This window comes from Fusarium verticillioides, chromosome 2 (genome assembly GCF_000149555.1).
Source record: "Fusarium verticillioides 7600 chromosome 2, whole genome shotgun sequence".
In the NCBI taxonomy this organism is placed as follows: domain Eukaryota; kingdom Fungi; phylum Ascomycota; class Sordariomycetes; order Hypocreales; family Nectriaceae; genus Fusarium; species Fusarium verticillioides.
The window spans coordinates 2,794,989-2,816,258 of NC_031676.1; the positions used below are offsets into that span (position 1 = coordinate 2,794,989).

Here is a 21,270-nt window from a genome sequence, read left to right on the forward strand (position 1 = left end):
ACCATCCTCTACTCCGTAGGATCTACAGATACCCCAACTAACTAGGACATTCAAAGAACGCCATCTTTCAACTTTGTCAGCTGAATTACCTACATACTCTGCAAGAAGCGGTCGAAGATGCTCTATCATCGTCATGCCTAGTAGAATCCCCTCGAGCTTAACTAGTGCCTGATAGTGAAAGCCATGCTTGTAACCCATCCTCTGTTTCTATTGCCAATTGGCCGTGGACAAAGTTCCCATGAAGCATACATACCTTGTAACTTAGTACATATCTCTTTGTCCCACCTTTTGATAGCGTCCATCATCCATCCATGTAATATTAGCTCGACCACCCCAGCAAAGCAGGTACACACTGTAGGCAGGGCTTGGCTCTCCGGCAATAAACAGAGAACCAAGAACGGTTTCCAGTTATCAACTCGAAAATGCACTTGCTTCTGCTAGTGCTTCAGTCCTGCTCCCGCTGACACCGCCAGAAAAAAAAGAGGTGTCGTGATTTCAACATCTTGCCGTAAAAGGTGAACTGACTTGACTTGTATGCAGGGGTCTATCTCCTGCTACTACATACCTACCTAGTACCTACTCCAACTGCGACCTGTACATCCATTTCCCTTTACAGAGCCCCTCTCCCAACCACTTTCTCTCTTTTCACCTTTCACATCCAAGGGCAGTCCAATCCTCAATCACATCTCTGTTTCTTATTTGGTTGGTTGGTTGCTTGCGCATTAGGGGACGTACTCTTCGTCCTCACCGCAGCTACGGTGAATGGCTTGATGAGAGATATTCGTTACCTCCGTGTCAATTGACCAACTTCGACAAGCTGCAGCGTCCTTTACACACACAGAGCCTCACCTGCAACGTCCAATACCTACTTACACACTTACGTCTCTCTGTCGGGTCTCTCTTCCGGCTGTGCTGTGCCAGGCCAGATCGAGAGTCATCATAGTCATACCTATTCCTTGTCGTCTCAAAATAGTCTCGGCTGCTTCGATCCTCACCTGAGCATCGACTCACTCTACTGCTGCTGCTGGGCTGCTGCTCGCACGCGCCGCCCACCCCGCGGATCCATCCAATCCCTAGCACCCCACGTACCAGAACCAACCGACCAAAGAGACAGCCCTGACACGATACCCAGCTGTTTCTAAGTTAGACTTCCCTCATCTTTTGGTGTTGTGGCTTGAAACAGGGACCCTGGACCTAGCGCTCGAGTGAATTCTTAGTCCATAGTCGCTTGGTCCCTCTGATCTTTCATCATGACTTCTCACGAAGCGGCGCGACTCCGGCAAGGCCTTCTTCCTCTCACGACATCGTCTGTAGGTGCCTTCAACAACCCTCTACATACGCCCATATCTGCCGTGTCCATGAGCTCCAGTCATTTTCACTCCGCTGTCCAAACACCTGGCAGTAGCATACAGCCATACAACCCCCAAGAATGGGTTCCCACACAGGCTGCTGTCGCCGAGCGCGCCGTTCAATATGCTGGCGAAGTCCAAGGCAAGTGATTAATAACTAAACATCATGTTGTTGCCAGCGTTCTAACATGCATCAGTGTCGCCAATGCCGCCTCCGCCATACAGTCCGCCTAGAAGTCAACAGCAGCGTCCCATGAGTACCGTCTTCGACTCTACACCAGCTGGTACTCCGACTCCACCGCCTCGACTTAGCACAATGGTGCATCGGCCTTCGCCTGAACCAGCCAATGCATCGTTTCCTCCTCCTCCGCCAGGTGTAAATGGGCGAAATGGTTCACGAGATCGCCGCTTTCTGCCATCCTTGAGCCGCCGTAGAGATATGGACAACTCTAGTACTCCTCCACCTCAGCCGCCGCCTCCTCAAGCCCATCGACAGAGCATGATCGTACAAACTTCGTTTCATCAACCTACTCCCGAGCATGGGATGACTGGTCCCATGATTCATGGGCCGCCAGCGGCTCGAAGAGCCGTATCTGCAGGAGCCGTGGAGACACCCACATCTGCTCGCTCACGCTCAGCGTCTCAAACCAGATGGGAACCAGGCATGCCTCTCCCACCTCCGCCACCAGGGCCCCCACCTGCTTCAAGCAGGTCGCAAAGCGTACAATCAATAGATAGGAATACAGTGCCCATCATATCTCCTCCTACCAAAAGACGCCGACCACCTACCGGTGTCACAGAACTCGGTCCTGTTCCTCCAACACCTGCAGATTGGAGCGAGACGGGAAGTCAACCAGGTCCTTCAAACCGAAGCCGCTCACCGGGTCTCAGGATTGACACGTCGCTACCATCCACCCAACCTGTTGAACCTGCTCTGGGGTCCTCATCGAGTATTGGCGGGCTCAATCGGCAAAAGGCAGTTAGACATGATAAAACGATTTTGCAACGAAGGGCTGAGAGTCGGACCCGACATAGTGTCCGTGGCTCTATAGATGAACGGACTCGACCCGAGTCTATGGCCAACATAATGGTACCAAATACCACTGATCTGTCACGGACATCAATCAGTAAATCGACCCCTGTGAGTGGCGCACTCGCATCGCAAGACTCTCGAAACTCGACCCCTAGAGCCCCAGCATCAGGGAAGCTGCCTCAGGAAGCGGAAACCCCCCCTTTCTCCCCCAACGCTTCTAAGCAACCAATATATGCCAGCAGCTCAAAGGTTGTTGCTCCAAAAGCGCTCCCTACCCCACCTCCTAGATCCGGATCCGTGGCATCAGTCTCGAGGGTCAGGGAGTCTTCTCGGCCCCCTTCCGCCGGGATGTTGGTATCGAAACATGTGGTTACGACTCAAACTGCCGATCAGTTTGAAGAAGGGACTATCGATCGGTTCCGCGAATTTGCGATTAGAGAATCGAGAGCCGCTACTGACGCGGATAGGGTGCGTATGTTCGCCGACTTTGTTGTCAACGAATCAAGGATCAGACGAGAACGATATTCTGTCGCTATTGGGGCTATGGGCTCCGAGATCTTTGACCTCACCCGCGACTTATTTCGGCCGATGGTCAGCCACAGGCGAGAGTCAGCCTCTTCGCAAGATCAGTGGACTCCTGGGTTATCTGAGCCAGGGCCTTCTCGTCGAGGCTCTATAGGTTCGAATTTGGGGGAAAGTCCTCAGTCTGCCTCTAAGACAGTCAATGTCCCGACGTCGCCGAGCGGGAACAACCCACCAAATGTGAACTGGTCCAGCAATTATATGCCCTCGTTATCGCCAATTTTGAGTATGAGCGTCAGCGAAAACTATGAAAATGGCAGCTCACGGGGTCGTCCTCCGAGCCGTTGGTGGGAGTCAGATTCGCAAGGCGAAGCTTCCCATCTCGGACGTTCCAAGAGAGAGTCGAAGTATATGGGCGTAACTAAAACACAGTGGGTCGAGGAGGACCAGCCGTCTGTAGTATACGAGGAGCCAGGCTCTTCATCCGAGTATCCTCCTGAAAAGACAGGCTGGCATGATCCGTCGGAGCCCAACTTGACTCCTCAACAATTTGGCTTCGCCACCACATCAAACATGGGCTCTAGTCCCTGTTCGACGATCAACCGCGACCACTTGGATGTTTCCCGCCTTGTCACTATGCCTCCTCCTTATCCAAGACACCACCCCGCTGTCAATAACAAACATCCTGAGTTGACATCCATCAGAACAGCTGTGAGAGCTCTGAGTCAACTCGATGAATTGGCCAAAACGAAGGAACGGTTCACTGTCGAAAGCACTAAACGTCGAGAGCAATTTTCCAAAGCAGCGTCTGAGCGCCGGCAAGCTTTGCGTACAAACTTGCAGAATGAGATCAATGCTGGCAGCTTGAGTTATGCTGATGCAGGAGCTATTGATGCTGATGCAAAGGCCGGCGAGATAACAAAGAAAAAGGACTTGGAAAAGTCCGAATACGAATTGTTCCAGAATCAGGTGGTACTGCCTTTGAACGAACTACTGACAGGGCGTATCTCTAGTGCCACAGAGCTGTTTGACGATCTAGCCCGACATCTATTCGATAACGGGCAGATAGACGCGGACATGCCACAGGAGGAGGGCGATGATAGACCAGAACTTCTGGAAAAATTGACGCTGCTTAAATGGGTCTTCGAGGCACGAGAGAGTCTTTACCGTGCCATCTACGATCTTCTTTCGGACCGCAACGGTCGATATTGCGAGGTTGTACTGACCCCTTACCGACTTTCCGGAAATACTGAGAAGCTCAAGTCAGCTGAGGCTTTCTTTGCTGAAGACGCTGCCAAGCGTGAATATGCGTTCGCTCACGAGGTTCTGGAACGGACCCGAGACTTCCGAGGAGTGGTTGAAAAGGCTGTGGATCATGGTGTTGCACTGCAGCTGTCGGCATTTTGGGATATTGCGCCTCCGCTTTGTGAGCTACTGGACAACATTCCTCTTGATCTGGATGGCTTCAACATTCAGATTCCAGCATCGGAAATTGAGGAAAATCCATCCTACGTCGAGCATCCGATGCAGTATCTTTTTAGCTTGCTGCTTCACGCCGAGAAGAGCACGTATCAGTTCATCGAGTCGCACACCAACCTGTTGTGTCTACTTCACGAGGTCAAAGAGGCTGTGGTTCACGCCAAAGGCAAGGTCCTCGAGACGCAGACTCAAGATGAGAACGGAAACGCAATTCCCAAGGCAGATAGCAATGCACAGGCGGTGCAGATGCGGCAATCAGAAGAACGCCGACTTACCGAGGATTTGAAGGAAAAGGTCCGTCTCGTTCAAGATCAATGGAAGAGCGCATTAGGCGATAACATTACGCTCGTGAAAGAGCGCCTGGGAGAGTGGCTGTTGCAAATGGGTGGCTGGGATGAGTCGCTCGAAGACAGAGGTGTGGGCAGTGTCTAGAAGGCCAAGTGAGGTGAAGTGAGGCGAAGTGAGTAGAAGTTGATACCCCTGAGCCAAATGGGCTTGATGATTGGAAACGCTATTATTCTGTATATAATTTGTTGATCCTGGACCAAAGATGTCCTTTTATATGAGATATGATGATGATATGGTTGTTCCTTATAATCGAATGATGCTCGGGTATTGCATCTGTGTCTTTTCCGTTCTGTTCCATACACTTGTTCGTACATTGAAGGAAGGGTTTGGGCTGAATCTCAGCCATTTTCTCCACTGCCATTTTCTTGAGTGCCGGATGCCATCTGGCCTATTTTCCCATCTGCAGATTCACTGTTGGAAACCGCTTGGTGGTGTTTAGATTCATTCGATGGGTCGATAAGTCATGGTCCGTTTCACTTTGACGATTCATGGCCTTTGAAGCCCTTTTGCATCCGCTTCTCCCTTCTCCCGTCTCTTTTCTCATTTCAATTTCGCCGTGAATCCTTTACTTGTACTCGACTGGCAAATCCATGCCGACCCTCCTAGCAGTTAAGCGAACACGCTCCTCCTCATCCATACCCATACCAGGGTTATAACGCTCGAGTAACGTGGCATACATGCGCTGGGATCGAAGATATGCGATGGCCTGGGCAGCGGCGTCGGCGCGGGCGCGGGCGTCTTGCGATGTCGCCGCCTTGGAGCTGGAAGAAAAGGAATCTCGAAGGCGGGAGTGAAGAGGAGAGCGTGGTGAGGCGAGGATTGGTCGAGGTGGTAGCTCGCGAAGAAGGGAGCGGTAGAGAGAGCGTAGCGAGGGTGGAGAAGAGGCCATTTCTGGTGACAGTTGTTGGTTGGTTGATTGGAAGCAAAAGAGGATTGATCGCGTTGAATGTCGAGTTGAGATGACGCCTTGAGATTGATAGAAGGATTGATTGTATGAACTGAGCAGAATTGATGCTTGAAAAGTCCGGCCAATCGGGTGGTTCCGCTACCTAATGAGCAGGGGAAGAAACTGTTAGTGAGACGGAAGAGAGAAATGCCCCTCCTCATCGATATCGGAGTTCTGATGGCGGGGTTGGCTTGAGAGAGCTACAAGTACCAGATAATCCTGCCATTGCACGACTACCTGTACCTTGCCAACAGAACCTCCGTTATGGATGCATATAATGATAAATCTAACTTGAGTTTTCCGTTTAACATATTTCGGGTTCTTTTGAGTTGAATAGTAATCTAATTGACGCATTCGAGCTGTATTCAGATTACACAATAACTGAAACAACACTTTCAAACGTCGCAGCTTACATACTCAGTTCTCAGACTTCGCAACAGCCCATCCCACTTCTGTTCTCTTCCTCTTCGTTTCTCATATCAATCAATCATTCATTCATTCATTCAACCCGCATCCCACGTTACTTAGACCCAATTGCCTTCGTCTAGAGCCCGACGACCCGCCCGACGACCCGAAAGAGACCAACCAGTGTCTGCTCTAAGCTCTAACACCACCATAAAAAACACAAGGACAATTGCGCCATCCCACGTTACTTAGTACCTAGCTACCTTATTAGCCTACATTTCATTGCGTTGCCTTGTATGCCCACTGCTACTCCAAAGTTCTTCTTCTCTAGATCCTTTATTCTTTTCTTATTGACTCTCATCCTGGCTATCCTTGTTTCGCCAGCCTTCATTCCCCGTCTCCGCCAACTCTCTTCCCACCTTATCCTTCTCCAACGACCGCTCACAACCATGGCTTCTCCATCTTACGCCTCAGAGCTTCAGATCGCCCAATTGGCCGTTCAGCGTGCTACGATTCTCACCAAGCGCGTCTTCCACGAAAAGGCAAAGGGAACTGTTGATAAGAATGACAAGAGCCCTGTCACCATTGGCGACTTTGGCGCCCAGGCCCTCATCATCGCCGCTCTCCGCCACAACTTCCCTGACGACGCTATCGTCGCCGAGGAGGAAGCTGCGCAGCTCCGTGACGATGCAAACCTGAAGCAGACTATCTGGGAGCTCGTCAGCTCTACAAAGCTCGACGATGAAGATGCTGAGAAGCAACTTGGTGGCCCTATCAAGGATGTTGACGATATGTTGGAATTGATCGATAGAGGTGGCAGCCAGGGTGGTTCCAGCGGTCGTATATGGGCAATCGATCCCATTGACGGTACAAAGGGCTTCCTCCGTGGTGGCCAATACGCTGTCTGCCTTGGTCTCATGGTTGACGGTGACGTCAAGGTCGGTGTCCTTGGCTGCCCTAACCTCCCAGTTGACGACTCAGCCCGTCTTACCTCCGACATTGGCTCCAATGCCACCGATGAGGGTCGTGGTGTTGTTTTCTCTGCTGTGCAGGGCCATGGCGCGAACAGCCGACCTCTTACTTCTGGCGCTCTTGCTGCCGAAAAGCCTATTTCCATGCGAAGCATTGATGATCTCTCCAAGGCTACCTTCTGCGAGAGTGTTGAGGCTGGCCACTCAGCGCACGACGACCAGGCCCTTATCTCGAAGAAGCTCGGTATTACCCAGGAGAGTGTCCGCATGGACAGTCAGGCTAAGTATGGCTCTATTGCCCGCGGTGCTGGCGACATCTACCTCCGTCTGCCTGTCAAAGCCACATATCAGGAGAAGATCTGGGATCACGCTGCCGGCGACCTCATTGTTCGTGAGGCTGGCGGCCAAGTAACTGACATTCACGGAAAGCGTCTCGACTTCAGCGTAGGACGCACTCTGGCCAACAACAAGGGCGTTATTGCCGCTCCTGCTGCTGTTCACGGCAAGGTTCTCGAAGCTGTCCAGGAGGTTCTGAGCGCCAAGCAGTCATAAGGGAAAATGAGTAGGAAGACAAACGGGCATGACTTGAATGAAAGCGAGAATTGCAAAAAAATGTAGTTTTGTATATGCCTCGTCAAATAGTACACGAAAATCTGTACATGATACTAGAATACACACGCCAGCTGCGTCTAATAGGCCAAGCCGCCAAGTTGGCCAGTATAAATTGCGACATATCAACTCTCTATTTGATCTTCTTCTGCTTCAGTTTGATCGTCTGGTCGTTAATAAACACGCCTTTGCCCTTGTAAGGCTCCGGAGGACGCCACATGCGAACTCGTCCAGCAAACGACATGATAGTCTCCCGGTCAATTCCCTCAATCAGGATACGTGTAGGCGCAGGAGTCGTTACGGTCACGCCGCGAGGGATTCCCTCCTCGACAGGATGAGTAAACCCGAGCTTGAGGCACAGGAAGCGCTGCCCAGGGAATTCCTCTTTAGCACCTCGCTCTTCGACACTCGCTCTGTAACCGACACCGACAAGACGGAGAATGGCCGTGTGCCCTTCCGAGACACCCATGATATAGTTCCTTAGGTAAGACCATGTTGTTCCTATCCAATTGTCAGTCCCAATGCCATCAAGCGTGACAATAACTTGTGAACATACCCCACATGGCTTTTTGGTCCTTGGCGTCAGTGTCCTGGACATTCAACGATACCACCTTGGCCTCGGGATCTTGCGTCACCTGCACATAATCCGGAACTTCGAGCTCAAGCTCTCCTAACATCCAGTCAGCAATTTTTCCCCCTCGTTGCTAGGTGCCGTTCTCTCATACCTAAAGGTCCCTTTACAGTGATGGTTTTCTTGTACACCTTCTTGTATGATGTCAAGTCCTTGTTCGCCACCGGCTTGCCAACAGATAGCTCTACACCAGGAGGGATCGATAGAGGGGTTCTTCCCAGCTTGGATGGTCGCTTCGAGGTCGTGGAGAAGAGGGCAGTGGAGGCTCGGGAAGATGCGATCTTGGGTGCTGTCGCGTGCCATGCTGGCACCAGGAAGCTAGGCAGGTTGACAGGGCCAGACGGCGAGACCGCAATAGCTCGTCCAATTGCCCTCCCCCGGCTGGGAGTAAACATGGCGGCCATTGGTATCAAGATGGCTGCCGTGGGCGTGCAGCAGTATTGACTCGTCGAATGAGGTTGACAAGCTGATGGAGCTCAACTTTTCGCGCTTAGTCATGACATCACGTGCTCAGCATGATGACTACCTACTGCACACCAAGGGCCTGTCGGTCAATGTGGTCCGATTGCCGATGCTTAACTTCATGTCACAGAAACATTTCGAGTCCTCGGCGAAACTGGCTTGTGACCAGTTCGAGTAAGTCAGTGCTAGTTTCACCATCTTTGAGAATTGAATTGGTACAATAGTACTCTTGGAATTTTATTCGGCTCATACAACTATGGTGTACTGCCACTATTGAGGATATCTTTACCCCAGAATTACAACAACTACACTCGAAAAGAAGTTGCGGGCCGGCTATACGACAAACATAACATAGCGGCCAGTTATTTCAGCACACTGCGGAGTAGATTTACTCCTCGCCCTCAGGGAGCTCCTCCTCGTACTCCTCTTCCTCCTCATCAATACCAGCATCCTGGTACTGCTGGTATTCAGAGACAAGATCATTCATGTTGGACTCAGCCTCAGTGAACTCCATCTCGTCCATACCCTCACCAGTATACCAATGCAAGAAAGCCTTGCGTCGGAACATGGCAGTGAACTGCTCACCAACACGCTTGAAGAGCTCCTGAATAGAAGTGGAGTTTCCGATGAAGGTCGAAGACATCGTAAGTCCTCGGGGAGGGATGGCACAAAGGGCTGTCTGGATGTTGTTGGGAATCCATTCAACGAAGTAAGAAGAGTTCTTGTTCTGGACGTTGCGCATCTGATCCTCGACCTCCTTCATAGCGACACGGCCACGGCTGTTCAAAGTCAGTAAATAATTTCCATGCGCAAATCGGGTTCACTCACAAAATGGCCGAGCAGGTCAGGTAGCGACCATTGCGGAAGTCCGAAGCAGCCATCATGTTCTTGGGGTCGAACATCTGTTGGGTCAACTCAGGAACGCTGACAGCGCGGAAAGAGTGAGCACCACGGCTGGTCAGAGGAGCAAATCCAACCATGAAGAAGTGTAGACGAGGGAAAGGCACCATGTTGACGGCGAGCTTTCGGAGATCGGAGTTCAGCTGACCGGGGAAACGGAGACAGGTGGTGACACCGGACATAACAGCAGAAACGAGGTAGTTGAGGTCACCGTAGGAGGGGTTGGACAGCTTCAGGGTGCGCATGCAGATATCGTAGAGGGCCTCGTTATCGATACAGAAGGTCTCATCGGAGTTCTCGACCAGCTGGTGGACGGAGAGGGTGGCATTGTAGGGCTCAACGACGGTGTCAGAGACCTTGGGGGAGGGAACGACGGAGAAGGTGGCCATCATTCGGTCAGGGAATTCCTCGCGGATCTTGGAAATGAGCAGAGTACCCATACCGGCACCGGTACCACCACCGAGAGAGTGGGTGATCTGGAAACCCTGGAGGCAATCGCAGCCCTCAGCCTCACGGCGGACGACGTCGAGAACCTGGTCGACAAGTTCGGCACCCTCAGTGTAGTGACCCTTGGCCCAGTTGTTTCCAGCACCGGACTGACCGAAAACGAAGTTGTCGGGACGGAAGAGCTGACCGAAGGGACCAGCACGGACGGCGTCCATGGTACCAGGCTCGAGGTCGACGAGGACGGCTCGGGGAACATACTTGTTGCCAGAGGCCTAGATGTGTGAGCGTGTGAACTCTTGACATTGACTGCTAATGCATACCTCGTTGAAGTAAACACTCATGCGCTCGAGCTGAAGCTCGGAGGTACCATTGTAGACACCATTGCTGTCGAGGCCGTGCTCGCCAGAGATGGTTTGCCAGAAAGCAGCACCAATTTGGTTACCCTGATAAACACTGTAAGTATCCCCCCTCATGCGACGCTGAGGAAGCGATGAGCACTTACGCACTGACCGGTCTGGAGGTGAACCTATCGTAGAGAAAAGATCTGATTAGCTTCTTCGTCTTGACAGAAGGTATGTGAAAGCTGCTAGCTATCTATCATGCATTGTCGTTGAGCTGCCACCGCCCAGCGGGGTAGAATCAGGGGCACGACAAACGCAACGCGTGCAACAGCACAGCACGAACTTAAAAAAGAGAGGTACTTACAATCTCACGCATGTTGATGGATGTGGATGAATGTAATCTGGAGGAGTAGAGAGAAGGAGGAGAGAAATGGGCCGAAGTCGTCGAGCTGAAGTAGACCTAGCTTTGACGGAGGGAAGAGTGGGTTGGGTTGGGTTGGGTTGGAAAGAGACCAAAGGGCGATGTTGATTTTTGTTTGGAGCTGGAGGGCACCTCAGTCAAGAGGGTGAAATTGTTCACCGCCACGGCTTCAGGGCCCAGCAGGGGGTAAACAAGGGGCAGGGCGGTTCCTTCCAGGCTATTGGACCAGTAAGCACTCTCAGTTGTTTACCTCTTGGTCCGTGCACGCGTCCAGAAGGGCAAGGCGCCGCCTGAAGGGTCCCGCAGTGGCAGGCACGCCAATGAATCCGTACCTGTCACTGCCGATGGAGAGGAGGAAATAAGGTAGCAGCCCGCCAGTTTATCTCCAGATGCATATAAACAACCCAAGGTAGGTATGTATGTATGTGGTAAATTCTTATACTACAGCAGAGATAAAGAAGAATCTACCTATAGAAATCTAGCTTATATAGGTGCTTAGGAAGCTCAGTTGCCCTGAATCGAACGCTTGTTAAAGCTACAACTACGCGCCGTTGAGGTCAGCCACGTTGGCAACCCAGGGTGTGAAGTAGGTATCGCCAGATCGCCAATGGAACTGATGGAGTGCCAGCAAAACTTGCCCCACTGGTAAATTGGCGATTTGACCATCCGAGATGAACATACGGCTTCGGACGATCAGAATTAAAAATGAGGCGATGACATAGTAAGAGAGTCTCCAAGTTTATATCTGTATTTACCAACATGCACAGTAGAAAATACCTACCCACCAGAAGGCTCCAAATGCACTGAACGCTTTCAATTTGCATCATTTATTACTTGATGTCCATTGGTTAGGTATTCAAGGGCATATTGATGTTGATCTGGACGTATCTTTGGTATCTAAGCTGCGGAGGGAACAAACCCCAATATCTCAATCCTCCACGACAAAAAGACTGATGTAATGGTTTTCAGCATCTTAGTGTAAGGTGGGAGGTTATCTTGTTCCCTGAGGCTCGAGTGTTCAGCTTGAATTGCTACATGCAATATAACGCTCTCACTCGCCGGCAGTCAGGTGAAGGGGACCCAGATAACGTGTGAGGAATCCATATGGTATAAAAGATAAGATGCTAGACGAAACACTTGAATCCACCAGGTTGCATTGATTCGAGAAAAGAGGCACAACCCCTCAGGAGAATCAAGCATTCCCTATACAAACATCGAGGCAAAGTCTACAGTTGCATAACAACCAGTAAGCCAGTCCTGCTTAGCCAAGTAAAAGTAAAAAGTGTTTACATATTATATGGAGTTGTTGCACATGGTTAAGTGGGTGCACATCACCTATGTCTACTGAAATGGTTCTAGGATGTCTCTGCTAGACCGACGGCAGTAAAGTCCATGATATAACTTATCTTTGGAAGTCTCAAATTGTCACGAAACACATGGGCTCATGCACAACTGAATGGCTCTGAAGGAGACTCCTTAGGGATGAAAGAAGAGGTTATCCTGTAACAGGTATAATTTGGAAAGCTTGGGAGGACCTATTGTGCTCTCTGCAGTATATGTTTCTTGAAGGTTCCTTTGAGGAATAACATGTCAACACCCATAAACCACCTCTAAAATCAAACCTGATCCATTTCTCATGATTCGTCAAAGTCCGAGGCAGAAGCGACATCTCTTGTGCGCAAATGACCATTGAGCTCTCCTTCGCCTTGTATTCATGTCTTCTCTGATAGACTTCGCATCCATGTGAACCATCAACGTCTTTGAGCTGGCCTATTCCTCCGAAGCATACTGCCAAAGCTCCTCTCCATTCTTGTTGTTAACAAAGACGATCTTTGCAATCTTAGTGCCGTAGGCGTCAGTGCCATCATCTCCAATTCCGCGTCGGCTCTTGCAGTCCTTGCACTGCTTGAAGTCCAGCTCGTTGTAGGAACCGCAGACGCTGCCGTCGTGAAGTGTTTGGTTGCATTTCCAGTAGAGTAGATTGTCGCGGATTTGAATTGTTGGCTTGGGCTTCTTGATATCGAACGCGGGTTTGTTTTCATCGCGGCTTTCGTGAGGATCGGGTTCTGTGATATCCATGGCCACGACCGCCTGGGTGGCCACGACGCCTTCCATTTCTGACATGGTAAGGGAGACAATGATTATGACCGAAGATGTGTGGGTGTTAAGTGCTTCTCGTCAAAGTTGAGGCACTGCACGCAGTTAAGTTTTTCTTGCGCAGGAAAGGAGTTGGAATTTTGTTAAAACAAAACAAAAATTTAAGATGCAGAATCCATAGGCGCATCATTCAAAAGGTCTTGTTTGATACTTAACGCTCATTGTTGCCATTGAGTGCGAATTGTCACCTATTCATCGAGCCTCTGAAGAAATCCGACCGAGCCCATTTTATCTACATCACATGTAACACAACCTCGCATTATGCATCAGTACCATTAGGGTCGGACAATATGAGTCAAATCTCGATTGTTGTGTTTGTGAGAGGAAACTACCATCAGCTGAATACCTAGCGAGTAGCTGGAATCAGAGATATGAACGGCTCGTATCACACATTATAATAGGTCATCTGGTCTCAAAGTTGTCGGGCAAATATATTTGGACCATAAAATCAGTCTTATCAATTTGGTTACGTACTTAATGCTGCTTAACAACACCTGCAGCATTAGCTTGCGCGGTAATCCTCTTCTTGTACGCCTGGACATCGCCAGGGAACTTCTCGACAGTGCCGCCATCACAAACCCACAGCGATTTGCACACCGTCTGCAACATTGTGACGTCGTGAGACACCATCAGCACACCACCCTGGAATTCGTTGAGCGCCTCAGCCAGAGCATCCATGGCTTCAATATCAAGATGGTTCGAAGGCTCGTCAAGAACCAAAATGTGGGGGTTCGTAAGAGCCAGGCAAGCAAAAGCAACACGAGACTTTTGACCTCCAGAAAGTAATCCCATCTTCTGTAGGCCCGTTGTGCCGGTGATACCGAATGCACCAAGTCGTCGGCGGTATTCTTCATCTGTTCGTCCCGGATAGTTCTTTGACATGAAACCCACAGCACTGTCATTGAGGTCAAGGGCATCAACGTGATGCTGAGCGAAGAATCCAATTCGGAGACGAGGGTGTTGCGAGATCAGACCAGACGAAGGATCCAGCTTACCAATGAGCAGCTTCAGGATGGTTGTTTTACCTGCACCGTTGGGTCCGACGATACCAATTCGAGAATCCAGCTGGACATCCAGGTCAACATTGCGGAGCAGGATGTTGTCTTTGTTGTAACCAAAAGTGACCTCAGACATCTGTACAATGGGGGGCGATAGCTTCTCGACCTCGGGGAATGTGAATTTGACGCTGTACTCAGCCTCTGGCGGTTCAAGGACAGGCATCTTCTCGAGCTTCTTGATACGGGACTGGGCTTCTGAAGACTTGGCGGCGTTATACCGGAACTTGTCGATAAATGCCTGCAGATGGGCTCTCTGCACCATCTGGTTCTCGTACTCTCGTTTGGCGACTTTCTTACGCTCCTCACGAGTGGCATAGAAGGTATCGAAGTTGGCTCCACGGTAGTAGTCGAGACGCTGAGAGTGTTGATGAATGATATCGGTGGCGACTTCGTTGAGGAAAGCTCTGTCGTGAGAGACCACGAGGACGGTGCTGGGGTATGTTTGAAGGTACTCGGACAAGAATGTAATCGAAGGAACGTCCAACATGTTAGACGGTTCGTCAAGAAGAAGCAAGTCAGGTTCACAGAAAAGCGCTCGGGCAAGGGCCAGACGCATTCTCCAACCACCAGAGAAGGTCTTGGTGGCGTGCTGCTGTCGCTCTGGTGAGAAACCGAGACCAGCGAGAATACTAGCAGCTCGTGACTCGGCTTTATCTGACTCCATTTCGGCCAACTTGGACTGAACATCTCCCAACTTGGTATCCTGGGCCTCTCTATCACGATCGATTCTTGCCGCGTCAGCAGATGTATCGGCCAGGGAAGCACGTTGCTTCTCCAATTCTGCCAGGCGAGCCGTAATTTGCTATCATCGTTAGTGGGTATTCGGTATGACTGAAAGGCAGACTTACATCTTGCTCCTTCAATAGAACCTTGCGCCAAACATCGGCGTCGAGAACCGCCTGGATGGCTGGGGTGTCGTCACCAGTGATCTTTCTTGTCAGCTATGGTTTTTCTTGTTTCAACAGAGACTTACTTCTTGTTCAACATGCAGAATGGAGATGTGGAGTGGAATTGCAACCTCACGGCGAGACAGAGCTCGAAGCAGTGTCGATTTACCAACACCGTTGTTACCAACCAAACCATAACGGTGGCCATAGGCAAGAGTGAGCGTTGTGTCTGTAAGAATGCGATTTCCACTGATCGACACATCGATGTTGTCCAATTTGATATCCTTTGACTTGTTTGCGGAGCTGGAGCCCATTTGCAGAGGGTTGACAGCCATATAGAACTCTTCGTATGACTGGGTTGACTCGGGTTGGTCAAGCAGTTTGGATGCCTCATACTCGACAGTCTTGAAGGTCTTCTTCTGCTGCTTGGCGGCAATCTTTCTCTCTGCCTTCTCAAGCTTCTTGCGATCGACCTTGGACTCAACCTTCCTTGCGTTTGCAGACTCCAGGTCCACGCCACCGGTCGCCACAGCTAAGGTGGACGACATGTTGCGCTGCTGGCTCACCTGGATAGTCTGGTCTAAGCGCTTGACAGTCGAGGGACCTCGTCTCTGGCCTCCATTGGCCTCGGTGTACTTGTCGACCCATTTCTCGACCAATTGTTTGATCTTCTCCTCCAGCTCAGCATTGACTTGGCCAGATGCGGACAGTAGGAGCTCGGTGATGGTGGAAGCAGCCTCGTTCAATGGTGACTCGCCCGATGTATCCTCCTCGTCCAAGTAGGAGGTTGACGCATGCGTTAAGTAGCCCACAGAGTACTCGGAGACTATGGGGTCAATGTGCGGCAGCACAGCTCTGATATCGGCCTCCATGATGCGATGACTCGACGATGGGATAGCTGGGCTCAGAAGGGATGACTTGAGGCCTTTATAATCCACTAGGCAATGTATAGCTTCAGTATGCCCAGCGAGCTACACAGAGTTGTTGAATCGTGACTGAATGGCTTGACAGTGTCGCTACCTTGGATGCCCCGCCAGAGATGTCGTTGAAAATTGTGGGCATGATATTGGATCCATCACGGAGGTCTGACGTCCGATTACCGACATCATCTCCACCTCAGGGTAGGTAAGTGTGTCTCAAATGGAGGGATAACTAAGCCGCAAGTTGTATTAATTGATCATGAATCACTCGATGAATGCATAAGGTACTCATTCATAACTTCATCTTGTTACTAACTGACTCATGACGATGATTTAATTTGGTCATAACCATGGCAAATGTGCTACAACCAACTCAGTTTGGCACCCTGTCAAAATAGCTGAGTCTGGCTTGTAACAACGATTATGATATTGGTGAGCGCATCAAACCTGTCAAGCCCATTTAGAACTAAAGCTACAACCTAGACACTACTTAATATAACGGAGATAACAAAAAGAATATTTAGATCAAGTCCTAGGTCCTGCAGCAGATAGAAACTTAGAGAAATAAGGTACTCTATCTCTCCACTCAATCAACGAAAAGCTGACAGAATCATAGCGACCTAACCTATAGTTAACCACATCCCGTTTGTAAGTGTCCAAGAAGATGGAGATGGGAATGGGAGTCATAGCTTTCGCGAACCGGGTCATGCGGATAGCAAGAACCTAAGACACGGGAGCTCGAGCACACAAGAAAAGGGCATATCGCCGAGGGAGGCTATATCAAAAGGCGAGCAGGGGCATCCATACGAGTGAAGGGTTACCAGTTCGTCAGTACACCTCCAGACTCATTGGACCAGAAAAGAAACATTACCCGTAGAGCTGAATAAAGCCTCATAATAGACCATAGATGTTAGACTGCAGCTATTCACTCTAAATTTAGCAGGATCATGTTATCAAACAAAGCCCAACTGGCGGTGAAGGGCCTCTCATTCATGAAGGGGATGTCGAAATACAGGTTTCTCACAAAACTTGTTCACGGGCAAATTAAACAACGGACATGCATGTATGCTGCAATTAGCATACCCGTGACCCAATATCGGCGCTGATAAGTTGCGTTTATGCAGAGAGAGACTGCATGTGTAGAGTGACTGGAGCGTTCGCAGTCCATTGAGTTCTCATCTAACCTCTAAGCCAACCTATCAACCACGACAAAACACTACACTCGAGTGAAATCTTGGTTTAGTATACAAGGCTATCCCAGCGACGACACAGTGCCTCGGAGGTCGGTTATCAATGTGGTTGCTGACTATTGAAACCACCGGCGTTGAATTCAGCAATAACCAGTTGCCACGAATCCCAGTAATTACAGTTTTCAGCTCCAAACCTGGAGCACCAATCACAGTGCAGAAAGCCGCTATAGCTCTGTGTATTTATTTTGTTAACTAAAGTTAAGTGAGGTAAGGTAAGAGGGGTTATCGACGCGACGCGTCAACTTCATCTCATGATGTTTTTCTTTGTTTGCTTGCACAACTTGGCCAATTGACACTGAAATGAACCCTGGTATTCCACCCAGATCTAGGTTGTTTATGCTGACCGAGCCCCGATCTTGCGTCTGCATTGTTCTGCACAACACTGCATTGGCGATCAGATGTGATAACCATGTGCATTACTCTACATACATATGGGAGATCGATGCAAGGCCCTTCTGCATGAAAGCTCAAGTTACATACCCAATGCAGAGTCACGCAACGACCTAATTAGCTGGAGATGGAATGTTTACTGAAGAAATCAACTCATTTAATTACTTCTGACAATATCCTCGTGTCCTCGCTCCACTGATGTTTACCAGGAATTCACATTCCCCACTCACAACAACAATAAACATTAGGGGCTCTGTGAGACCAAAACGTCTTTTTGTCTTACCAGCCGATTGACAACCACCACCAACTCGTCAAGGACATTGCTAAGTTGCCAACTAAAGGTTAAACGGCGCTCCGGCAATTGTGGGCGCTTGAGCCCCTAGGTGGACTTTCGGCGCCGCCGTTTCGTGAGAACATGGCCCATTTGCCCATTCAACGTCTTTTCTGAGATTGCAATGCTATTGCATCCACTTGGCTCGACAATGGCTTGACCATTGCGCCTTATCAAAACACAGCAAATTGGTTTAAATGCTCAAGAGTGAGCCCCGAGTCTAGAATCTCAGAGGCCGGGACATCGCACGTGTGTAGACATCGATGTTCCTGATGAATATGTGCAAGATTGTGATTCATACACGTGCGATCCCTTGAGTCCAAGGGTGTCAATTGAATGTTCAAAAGATATAAGTGTGGCTTATTAGCAAGACTTGCACTAACGTGTTAGTCATCAAGCAAGACAACAAATTGACCGTGTCTCAAGACGAGCAATCTTCCGCCGGTATGAGATTGACTCGATAAGACGAAGTCAACTTAGCTCCTTGGGAGTGACAGTGTCCCAGGCGCGCGGGCAGCTGGACGCCTCGTCCGTCATACGCCTCCTAGGCTCAAGTTTGTCGAGGGCCGATACGAGACAATGGCGGAAGAAAATCGCCCATTGACTCAAAAGCCATGGCGATCATGATGACTCGGAATTATTTCCCTGTTCTGCGGGGAAAGTCTAGCATTCCAGTATGGAATTGTCCATGTTGCTCGAGAGCCTACGGAGTAGAGAGCCTAGAGTTTGTTTGTATCTTCTTCAATCTGTGACTGTCGACAAGCACACTGCGGCTTTTGAGTTTAGGGCTATCGCCAGAAAAAGCAGTTCGTGCATTGCGTCAGCTCTGATCGTGAGCACTAGGCACGTCTGTCTAAAGCCTAGCTACCGTTTGAGGATGGTTGGTGGAAATTGGACTTGTTGGTGCTCAGAAAATGCATTGTGTGGACGGGCTGAGAGGAACACTTCAAGATGTTCGCAAGTCGGCAGGCGAGTCGGTTGCTGAATGAAAGCAATGCCAAGTTGACTGGTTCACATGCTCGAGTTGTTCCCTCTTCAGATCCATCCGACTGCATCTGCAGTCAGATGCATGAGAAACACCAGAAATCAAGTGATATAATAGTATCAAAAGAGAACTCTGAGGGAAGTGGGAAGAAGAAACAACTCCGCTTTTCTGGACGGTCTGACAGTCTCGTTTCAGGTATGAGTTGCGAGAGTTCCTGAGATGGATTCGGTCTCTGGAACAATCCGATGCCAATGGTCAAGGAAACCGGTTCACGAGGATCTGGGCTGAGCACATGTTTGCCAGCGTAATATTGGGCCAGGCAAAAGATGGATATCCAGTGGCCACGAGCCAGCCTTATCGAGACAAGCGAGCACCAGGAGCAGGGGTACAAGTTAAGTTTCTCTGCATCGCGGGCCATTGCCTCAACACGAGGAGGATCTGCCTGTGGCTTTCTGGGAACTTGGTGTGTGTGCAAATTCGCATCTGGAACATCTGAATGGTGCCCGCCTTGAGGCAAGAGATGCTCCAAGTCCAAGACGCCTCTAGTTCTTGAACTGGGCCCCACTATCAGACACAAGCGCTTCTTCGGATCTTCATCGAAAAGCTCGTCGACCAAAAACATTCCGATACCCATGACTTTGGGCGACGGTGGAAGCATAATCTCACCAAATCAGGTCAAACGTTTCATTCGACCCCTCACTAAATGCAAGCAGGGGGTGGCCAGCTGCTCCGCTTTCTCCAGGCAGAGGACAGAGAGAGAGGCAGAGGCAGAGGCAGCGCGGCAGGTTTATTATGCAGATCAATGGGTTTTGGGTGTGGTGTGGTGTGGTGTTGTTGTTTTTCTTGTTGTTGTTTACGTTTATCTATTTATGGTTGGCTGTGGCTAATACGTACAACCTGTGTGGCAGGCCTCATCTTATGACAGTAACGTATGTACCATTGTTGATTTCAGAGATAGTCTTGTTCTATATCTGCAAGGGACACTTATTACACGTGTATCTACAGAGTAATTTCTGGAATATTAAAGTAGAATTTCGTATAATAGTGTGGCTTATCTTAGTGAGTTATGCCAGAACTTATCAATAAACAACGTACTATAATATAAGTGCGAACAGGCTGGGACCAACTTGGAAAAGAACGAAACATTGGCTTCGCAACATGAACAACCAAGGTCCTGTAACTATTGCACAGAATGGGGGGATCTTAGAGAGCCACGAAAGGCAATTGCTATGTCTGGTACTGTTATATCGTGCTTTTCACGTATCATCAGCAAACATTGGTCTTGCAAATGCTAAGAACGGCCCGTGTACCCCGGAGCACTATCCTACCGACTTAGCCATTCTGAACCATGATATTCACTTTCTTACATGCAATGATGGAACATGATGTGATCATGAAAGTGTTTGAAAATGGAAAACAGCCTTGATTGCATCCATCGGACTTTCTTCTACTCGAACCCTGCACCACCTTGTCAATGGTAAGGTCCCTGAAGTTGGATCGACAAACTTTTTTTTTCGTTTGCTTGTTCTCTCTGTTCTTCAGGCGTTAATAGTCCTAGGTACTTGGCGTTGCACATGATAGCCCAGGGCGGCCGCAGACTGATGGACGTGGGACAAAAAAGGCGAGTTGCTCATGCTCACAAGCAGCTTCTCATGATCGTTTGGCCATTGAAAGAGCTGCTGGCCTGCGGTTATTGAAAGGCCGAGCACGCCATGGGTAATATCAAGTGCAGTCCCAAGGAGGAAAGGTGCAGAGGACAAAGCAAGCTGAAAACTGTCACTGACCTGTAATTGATGCCAATTGCAGGCAGGGCCGCATCAAGCAACCGGGGAACTTGTTGCAGGCCTTGTCGCAAATTGGCTAGACAAATACGCGTGAAATGGCGAACTACTCCGGAGGATCATACTGTGGTAAGGCAGTGTGTGTTACTGTCCAATGGCTGCTGGAGTAGAAGGCTTGCCATCGGAGTACAGACAGCATCATCAGAAATGCCAGTTAGACAGATCTCAGGCGGTGCAATCATAAGATGCAAGATACAAAGTCAATGGGAGCACAACCCCTATTCCTGTGATCGGAAAATGGTATAATAGTACTGTCTAGTTCAGAGGACTTCGACGGACCTATGCTGACATGTTCTCCTCTGTGGGCGTCGCGAATTGATGCCCTATTTAGCATCTATTAAGCCCAGGGCCCTTTTCATAATCATCGATCCCTTAAACATCCTAAGGGTTTGTTGATAAACAGGGTCGCTGCCAGGGCCGCGCCTCCAACCCGGGACGGCCCTGCGTGACAATAGGGGCGAGAGTATTATACACGTTGTATGATGCAGACGGATCGTTGTATCGCATCCCCCTAGCTGCTCGACGGCGAGAGGCATACGCGGGAACATCAGTCTTGCAGGTGGACAGCGTCACCAGGGCCCTGTGAC

The 21,270-nt window shown here is 49.8% G+C and overlaps 8 protein-coding genes across 13 annotated transcripts; 2 read left to right on the forward strand and 6 right to left on the reverse strand.

Moving 5' to 3' along the window:
* Nucleotides 1-454: 454 nt before the first annotated feature.
* Nucleotides 455-5,831, reverse strand: FVEG_04084 (hypothetical protein). The gene is made up of 2 exons (XM_018891788.1): nt 4,659-5,831; nt 455-4,153 (listed from the first exon to the last, which is right to left on the reverse strand). Exon 1 carries the CDS (start codon nt 5,618-5,620, stop codon nt 5,297-5,299), a length of 324 nt encoding a protein of 107 aa, XP_018748361.1. The 5' UTR covers nt 5,621-5,831; the 3' UTR covers nt 455-4,153; nt 4,659-5,296.
* Nucleotides 594-4,998, forward strand: FVEG_04085 (hypothetical protein). Its single transcript, XM_018891789.1, has 2 exons — nt 594-1,491; nt 1,547-4,998. The coding sequence occupies exons 1-2, from the start codon at nt 1,251-1,253 to the stop codon at nt 4,813-4,815; spliced, it is 3,510 nt and encodes a 1,169-aa protein (XP_018748362.1). The 5' UTR covers nt 594-1,250; the 3' UTR covers nt 4,816-4,998.
* An 84-nt stretch (nt 5,832-5,915) lies between the features above and the next one.
* FVEG_04083 (3'(2'),5'-bisphosphate nucleotidase) lies at nt 5,916-11,697 on the forward strand. Of its 6 annotated transcripts, XM_018891787.1 has the most exons (5): nt 5,916-9,543; nt 9,599-10,215; nt 10,268-10,557; nt 10,623-11,585; nt 11,632-11,697. In XM_018891787.1, exon 1 carries the CDS (start codon nt 6,379-6,381, stop codon nt 7,603-7,605), a length of 1,227 nt encoding a protein of 408 aa, XP_018748358.1. In that variant the 5' UTR covers nt 5,916-6,378; the 3' UTR covers nt 7,606-9,543; nt 9,599-10,215; nt 10,268-10,557; nt 10,623-11,585; nt 11,632-11,697. The 6 variants fall into 6 exon arrangements, with proteins under 6 accessions (XP_018748358.1, XP_018748357.1, XP_018748355.1 ...); XM_018891786.1 differs by having other exon boundaries at nt 5,916-10,557; XM_018891784.1 differs by having other exon boundaries at nt 5,916-10,215; nt 10,268-11,585.
* Nucleotides 7,589-8,751, reverse strand: FVEG_04082 (hypothetical protein). Its single transcript, XM_018891781.1, has 3 exons — nt 8,388-8,751; nt 8,219-8,332; nt 7,589-8,163 (listed from the first exon to the last, which is right to left on the reverse strand). The coding sequence occupies exons 1-3, from the start codon at nt 8,695-8,697 to the stop codon at nt 7,796-7,798; spliced, it is 792 nt and encodes a 263-aa protein (XP_018748360.1). The 5' UTR covers nt 8,698-8,751; the 3' UTR covers nt 7,589-7,795.
* FVEG_04081 (tubulin beta chain) lies at nt 8,939-11,018 on the reverse strand. The gene is made up of 5 exons (XM_018891780.1): nt 10,808-11,018; nt 10,605-10,628; nt 10,423-10,545; nt 9,584-10,374; nt 8,939-9,534 (listed from the first exon to the last, which is right to left on the reverse strand). Exons 1-5 carry the CDS (start codon nt 10,817-10,819, stop codon nt 9,144-9,146), a joined length of 1,341 nt encoding a protein of 446 aa, XP_018748359.1. The 5' UTR covers nt 10,820-11,018; the 3' UTR covers nt 8,939-9,143.
* Nucleotides 11,698-12,324: 627 nt separating the features above from the next.
* FVEG_04080 (hypothetical protein) lies at nt 12,325-12,988 on the reverse strand (the record flags this gene model as incomplete). The annotated part of the gene is made up of 1 exon (XM_018891779.1): nt 12,325-12,988. One exon carries the CDS (start codon nt 12,986-12,988, stop codon nt 12,635-12,637), a length of 354 nt encoding a protein of 117 aa, XP_018748352.1. The 3' UTR covers nt 12,325-12,634.
* A 247-nt stretch (nt 12,989-13,235) lies between these two features.
* FVEG_04079 (ATP-binding cassette, subfamily F, member 3) lies at nt 13,236-16,014 on the reverse strand. Its single transcript, XM_018891778.1, has 3 exons — nt 15,053-16,014; nt 14,928-15,008; nt 13,236-14,881 (listed from the first exon to the last, which is right to left on the reverse strand). The coding sequence occupies exons 1-3, from the start codon at nt 15,836-15,838 to the stop codon at nt 13,496-13,498; spliced, it is 2,253 nt and encodes a 750-aa protein (XP_018748351.1). The 5' UTR covers nt 15,839-16,014; the 3' UTR covers nt 13,236-13,495.
* Nucleotides 16,015-17,607: 1,593 nt separating this feature from the next.
* FVEG_15397 (hypothetical protein) lies at nt 17,608-19,658 on the reverse strand. Its single transcript, XM_018904521.1, has one exon. It carries the CDS (start codon nt 19,498-19,500, stop codon nt 18,919-18,921), a length of 582 nt encoding a protein of 193 aa, XP_018748350.1. The 5' UTR covers nt 19,501-19,658; the 3' UTR covers nt 17,608-18,918.
* Between the last annotated feature and the right edge of the window lie 1,612 nt (nt 19,659-21,270).